Consider the following 6,686-nt stretch of genomic DNA (forward strand, 5'->3'; position numbering starts at 1 on the left):
CTCCATAAATGCTTTACCATGACAGAGGGGGCTGAGGCAGCGGCATCAGCAGCACCTGATTGAGGCACAGTGCACTCCAAAGGCAGGCCTGCCATTGGCTGATACTATGAGCTACTCCAGCATCCACTCCCCGTCTGTTCCCTTGTCTCACTCGTTGTCGATTCATTCCGTTTCGTTCTGCAGCACAGTCATGCTGTGGGACTAGAAGATTTAATGCATTAAAGCCTTTTCACTGCTTTCACCTGAATAAATTACAGGTTTATTTGTGAACTCAAAGAACAAAACGAGCTTAACTCACCAGCACGTCGCTGTTGAGGAGCTCTAGCCTGTATGTTTAATGACAGCTCGCCAAAGACCAAGCCCAGAACCAAAGCCTGCAGCACGAGCTGTGAAGGTGGTGGTACTGCCTCCCGCAACCAGAACCCAGTGACGGCCACAGCCAGCTGCAGGCGGGCAGGAACAGGGGCCAGGACGGAGTCATTCACGCCCAAAACATCTAACAGGACACGAATCCGTGCTGCCTCAGGCGCCTTAATCAAAAAAGATTAAGCACAATGAAGTAAAAAGACATGTGTGTCACTGCTTTAAACTACAATAGGGTAGTAATCATTGACTGTATATGAGAACTGGACCAAGTGAGTGTGATGTCACCTTCAGAAAATGGCTACAGGTTTGGCTTCTTGGAACAAGCAGGTACTTCGTGCTTGGAATGTGTGTGTATGTGGGGGGAGTGGGGGCTCTATCCAGTTCTCTTATACAGTCAATGATTGTAATCAAATGTTCACCTGGCAGAGTTTATTCAGATGTGCATGGTTCCTGGTGATGCATGCCTCCACTTGGTTTTTTTTCAGGTTTATCTCCAATCGGTCGTACTCTTCAACCACAATCGACTCCGTACTTGCTGCACTAAAGCACTTCTGTTCAGTGCCTGCCTGACCACTGCCTCCCCGCCCTCTTCCTCCACTACTTCTTCTGTGAGTTGCACTTTCTTGCTCTTTCTGCAGCAGAAGCCCATAGATAGCTTGACGTACGGCTCTAGATGTGGAGTGGCTGCTGGCTAACTTACTATTTTCCACCTGCGGAATGAGAAAGACTCTTCGCATCACCAAAGCATCAATGGCCAAAGGGTCCAACTGTCCCTGAGTTGCTGCAAGTTTCAGGTACTCCGGCAGCTGCGCCAGACTGAGCGTCTTCCCTCCAAAGACTGCCTTACCTTCAGAGAACCAGCTCGCCAAAGAGCTTTGAGATTTGATGTTGTAGTCCTGCATGGCTGTCCACAGCTGGAAGCTGAGCCCACCCTCCTTTCCTCTCTTTCCTCCCCCAGCTTCCTCCCCCATAACCCTGCTCACCTCTTCAAGAGCCTCGGCCACGTTTGGAAAAGAGGACAGCCAAATGAGGAGTCCCTTAATGCGAGAACTAGATGATCCACCTTTACTGCTACCTGCGTGCACGTTTATCAGAGAAAGAAGCCTCTCAATCCCTTTCGGAGCCTTGTAGTCGTTACCACTCAGGACTGCACACAGTGGTAACAGCTCCGGGTTCAACCCGCCAAACCAGCGACACAGGCTGTTTGTGGTGTAATGGCGAGCTGAGATGTGGCGTTGAGATGGTTTTCCACCAACGTTGCTCCACTGGAAATAACGAAGTGGCAGATAGCCAGCTAGCAGGAGAAAGCGGAGGATATAAACAGCACATTAAAAGAAGTTAAACATTACCAGAGGCTCACATTACAAGCAAAACAAATAGATCTATTTTCAGAGCATCCCCAGGGGTCTTTTCATTATGATTAAGCTGTTTTAGCCTAGTCAAAATATCCGCCTCAGATCGGAGTTGTGGGCGGGACTGTTGACAAGGAGCAATCCGCCCCCCTTCCCCTCGCTGTTAGAGTATTGTTACATCAAAGTTAAGCTCTTTTTCAAACATCATCTGCTCCTGATTCACAACTATTTGAATGAGGAAATACTCCAAGATGTAGTTTTCATCTAAGTTTTATGTCCTTCAACATCAGAAAAAAGCCACAAGAACATGTTAAAAATACAATTTTCATCAGAGTGGGTCTTTAAACTAAACTACTTGGAATATTAATTACTTTTTCTACTTTTTTTTCAATGGAATTGCCAGTTTGAATAGTTTTTAAAGCAAAACAGAATCATCCATCTTCAGATGGGTCGCAGGGTTGCTGGAGCCTATCTCAGCTATGCTGGGTGAAGGCAGGCCAAAGTACTCCCCTGAACAGGTCATCTATCTATTACACAGCCACATGCACACCTAGGGACTATTGGGAATCACCAAGCATGTTTATAGACCATGGGAGGAAACCGGGGTTCGGAGAAAACCCAAACATAGACCGGGTTTCAAACCAGAGCCTTCTCACTTTCAGGCGAGAGTGCTAACCACTGCACCACTGTGCAGCTCGAAAAGGAACCATAAAATTGTGAATTTTATCAACTCAAGTATTAGTACCAAGGCAAATAAATGGGGCACAAATAGAAAACTGCTGTCACAGCCCTCACCTGGAAGGTCAAAGACATAAAAATCGCTGTCGTTTGTCAGTACTGGACACTTCCAGTTGTATGCCAAGCACGCTATTTCCCAGTCGGCCTCAGCTGGACACTGAACCAGCGGGATCCCTCTCTGAATGAGGACCTGGATGAAGACGTCTCTGGTGAGGAGTGGCAGGACAGACCCGTTTCGACCGTGACAGATGTGGTCTGCGTCTCTGATCTTCCCCTGCATGCGCTCCCGTAGCGTCGCAAACTTCTTATCACTGGGGTCTGTTCCTTTGGAAACATGAAGACGCAAATCTGTGATACAATCCAACAAACTGCAACTTTTCTAGACATTTATGTTAAGAAATAAAAGGAAAATGTATGTTTCATGTAGAGTGTGAATTCCTAACCCTTTGACCTCTCAATCAAGACAAAATCGATTAAAAATGTTGTTCTGCTGCTTATTGTTTTGGAGGACTAATACACACAATTAATGTCTTTAATGATCTTTTATCCTAAAATTGTTCAACTATTTGGTTAGTTAAAGGATTAATTACATAAAAAGATAATTTTTTTAATTAAACATGTCCGAACAGGCTGTTCTACAAAGTCAGTTACTGATGACCAAAACCACAGAATATTTTGAAGGAAAATAAATAACAATAAAAATGAGCCATAAACTTGAAGGGAAATTAAAACAATAGCCAAGCAGAGATTTGGTGAAAGATTATTATAGCAGATTTACACATTTTTATGGCTTTTCATAAGCTATATTACTGTATATTTTGAATTAAAAAAAACATGAGAAGGAGGGTTGCTCCATTTAGTGCAACAAATGTGATGTTTGCAGAGTAAGAAACTAAAGCTAATAAAATTGCAGAAAAAAAACATCTAAATTTCTAAATATTTGAATATGAAGCACAAAAAGATGGAATAAAAAGTTTAAGGTGAATTAAATTTTTAATGTTTATCCCAAAAAAGCAAAAAAAATGAAAAAAAATTATTTTCAAAGTTTCATCATTCAAATTACAAAAAATGCAAAGCTAAATTTAAATCTGGTTTAAAGAAATTAAGAGACAGGATACTTTTTATTATTGTCTTAAAATTTTCCATTACTATCTAATACATTTTGAGTAACCATTAGTTATTGTTGATCGTTTAAATTAAAAAAAATCCTTCAAAAGAAGCGGATTTGTTTCATATCATCGTTTGGAAATGTACTATGTGGGAAATGTATGAAACTGCCACCAAAAACACCTAACATTGGCAATGAGACAGTAAAGTGTGAGAAATAATTCCTTCCATTTTGATACTTGAACCGTGATGTTATAAATTCCAAAATAATGCTATTTTTTCATATGTATTTAATATGTACTTCATCTTTGAATTTTTCAATAGTTATGGGTTTAATTTGTGTTGGTAAAGTATAAATAAGATCAAAAGTTAAGAACACTTGATAATTTGTGCTAAAAACAACAAAAAGTTAAGTTAGTTCACTTCCACACACTCCTTATCTAGCAATTAATTAAATTCCTTTTGACAAACTTTATATTTAAATGTTTCAAAGTTTTAATGCATTGTTTTTATAAGAGCTATTAGGTTTATTAATGATTTTGAGTAATTATAATCGAATTATTTACACATTTATGTGGATGTACATGTATTTTCCGATCATTTCATGGATAATTAACTTAAGTTATAGATGTCTCATTAATTAGGTATGTTTCTGTTGTCTTCTTTAATTGTATTTTTGCTTAACCATGTCCAAATTTAAAAGATTTAAAATGTGCCAACCATGACTTCAAAATCTAATGAATAAAAATAAAACCTTCTCTTACCTCCATCAAGTACCACAAACGCTTGGATGTTGCAGGCTGCCAAAGCAGAAAGAAACCGGATGAGCAGGCAAGCGAAGGCATCATAATCCCCTCCATGCTGCTGGTCCAATCCATGGTTGAAGTACAGGTAAAAGTACAGGCTGCAGCCATCAATCACCAGGCGGCTGTTCTTAAAATTCAAGTTTTGAAGGAAGTTGCTGTTTCCCTCCACAAACGTGGTCAAACCCTGCACACCCATGCTGTCTCATAGCCTGGAGAAGAAACACAACAATGTGATATTTTTTTTTGTTTGTTTGTTTTTTCTCAGAACAACGCAGCTGTCATGTAAAAGACTAGTAATATTTAACTAGTTTTGCAATATTTATCTGTCAAGTAAACACCTTCAAATTTCCGGATGTAATTGTCACAAATGCCATAAGCAAAATAGGACGAATCATATAAACTATTAGGAACTGAAACAAGCCAGCAATATACACTAAAACATTTTAAGTGGTACAATTATTTTAAAAAACTGTACTTACAAATGTCCCTTTACTTGTTTTCCTGTCTGTTCTCGTTAATCATTTCCTTGCATTTCAAAATAAAAGTTTGGGATAATATTTCTGCGGTGTATTCCACCATATTTTAAGTGTAAAAATACAATTATTTGATAGTATTTAAAATAATACATTTGACAAAATAAATTTTTGTAAAATAGGCAAATTTACGCCAAAAAATAAATAGAAAACCTTTACGGAGAAACTTCTGAGCTAGATCTCGCGAGAGGAAACGAGAATCCAAACGCTAGCGACCGCGCTAGCCAGTTTTGCGTAACATTTGAAATTAATGTCGTTTTGTTGTGGCCACAATGTCCGGAGTGACAAACTTCGGGTTCTCTGGGAGTAGTCAAGCAAACTCCGGAGCAGTCGCATACCGGAAAAAGGAGTGCAGCCCGTCGGCTTGGTTCTGGGAGAGCCCCGATACTTCAGCTCAGTTGGAGCTGGTGCGACAGTGGATCGGGAGGCACTACAAAAAGGTAATTAGCAGACTAGGAAGCTAGCAGGACGGTTAGCCGCCCCCTGCTAAACCCCGCCGGCTCGCATTGTAAACATCATTGTAGCTAAACTGTCTCTTCACATTTTTCTGATTAAAATCCCTTATTTGTCAAACTCATTTAGAATTCTACTCATATGTGAATAATTATTGTTGAAAATGTTCGTCCAAAATCAGATGTGCCTCACTTTATAGCTGCTTAATTTTGGAGATTGTAGGGAAAATTAAGTGGTTTCGTTTTTTCTAAAAAAGAAACGAAAAACGGAGAAATTATAATATGCGGTTACTATTTTCCTAATGTATATATTAATTTGTTTGTTTGTCTGTCAGTATGTGGTGGTGGATGCCCCATCTTGCCAGTCTCTGGCTGCACTCACCATGCAGCTTCTCCAATTTCAAGAGGATGCCTTTGGCAGAAATGCTTCCAATCCAACACTCACAAAACTTCCTGTAAGTTAAAACATATTTTTCTTTTTACTTTTTTTTTAAAAATGAGTAATTACGTTTCCCACCTTAAATTTCTATTCTTGAACATTTTTGTTGAAAGTTGATTACCATCAACTACTTATTTAGTGAATAATTCTATTTTACTTGAAGACCCAGTCCAAGGACAACAGTTTTTAACATCTTCTTGTGGCATTTTTCTGGTGATGGAGATCGTATATGGAGAAAATTAAGCTTTAAATTGAATTTTTGAGTATTTATTTATTCAAATTGTTGTGAATAAGGACCAAATTAAAAAAAAGCCATTTGAAAGATCCTCTAACAGGAACCAAAATTTTCTAAGGACCAGAGTCAAAATTTGTTAACCGCAATTTATAGAGCTTTCAATTCTGAACACCAAATTAAATAACCAAGTTATAAATATTAATTATCAGTATTCGCCTTTGTTTTTTGGATAGAACAATGGGACATATTGGTAATCAGGTACAAATATCAATGTTTTTTTGTCATTTAGATACTGCATCTTCCAGGTTTGTGTTCTAAACATCATCCGATTATCACAGGACATTATTCAGGAGCTTTAGGAAAATGTAATTGTTTTTTAAATAATAAATTAGTTTATGTAATTAGAGATGTAATTTCTGCCAGGTGTAGTTTATTATTTTGTACTAAAGGCCTTTGCTTGTGGGCCCTCCTCATCGCGCTCATGAACATAATTCTTCACAATGTGGCGTATGTACAGGACTCTGGTTCGCAGCAACAAATACAAAGCATCTCAGCATTACCTCCAATGTCTAGAGCGGGGGTCGGCAACCTGCGGCTCCGGAGCCGCATGCGGCTCTTCAAGCACCCCCTTGCGGCTCAGTGGCGCTTCTTCAATAAT

At 39.3% G+C, this 6,686-nt stretch overlaps 2 protein-coding genes across 4 annotated transcripts in view; one reads left to right on the top strand and one right to left on the bottom strand.

Moving 5' to 3' along the window:
- The window catches only part of aste1b (asteroid homolog 1b), a 7,002-nt gene extending 2,058 nt beyond the window's left edge, over window positions 1-4,944 (bottom strand). Inside the window, exons 1-6 of one of the 2 annotated variants that reach the window (XM_024296586.2) lie at window positions 4,849-4,944; window positions 4,328-4,578; window positions 2,514-2,780; window positions 786-1,660; window positions 299-530; window positions 18-201 (exon numbers count right to left, since the gene is read on the bottom strand). In XM_024296586.2, the coding sequence (XP_024152354.1) occupies window positions 18-201; window positions 299-530; window positions 786-1,660; window positions 2,514-2,780; window positions 4,328-4,565 (1,796 nt within the window). In that variant the 5' untranslated portion in view covers window positions 4,566-4,578; window positions 4,849-4,944. The other variant, XM_024296594.1, reaches the window with a different exon arrangement.
- Window positions 4,945-5,073: 129 nt separating this feature from the next.
- Window positions 5,074-6,686, top strand: part of smarcc1b (SWI/SNF related, matrix associated, actin dependent regulator of chromatin, subfamily c, member 1b) — a 14,920-nt gene continuing 13,307 nt past the window's right edge. For both annotated transcript variants that reach the window (XM_024296637.2, XM_024296644.2), the window contains exons 1-2: window positions 5,074-5,342; window positions 5,690-5,809. In XM_024296637.2, coding sequence (XP_024152405.1) covers window positions 5,175-5,342; window positions 5,690-5,809 — 288 coding nt within the window. In that variant the 5' untranslated portion in view covers window positions 5,074-5,174. The remainder of the gene's footprint in view (window positions 5,343-5,689; window positions 5,810-6,686) is intronic.

Source organism: Oryzias melastigma, linkage group LG11 (genome assembly GCF_002922805.2).
Source record: "Oryzias melastigma strain HK-1 linkage group LG11, ASM292280v2, whole genome shotgun sequence".
In the NCBI taxonomy this organism is placed as follows: Eukaryota; Metazoa; Chordata; class Actinopteri; order Beloniformes; family Adrianichthyidae; genus Oryzias; species Oryzias melastigma.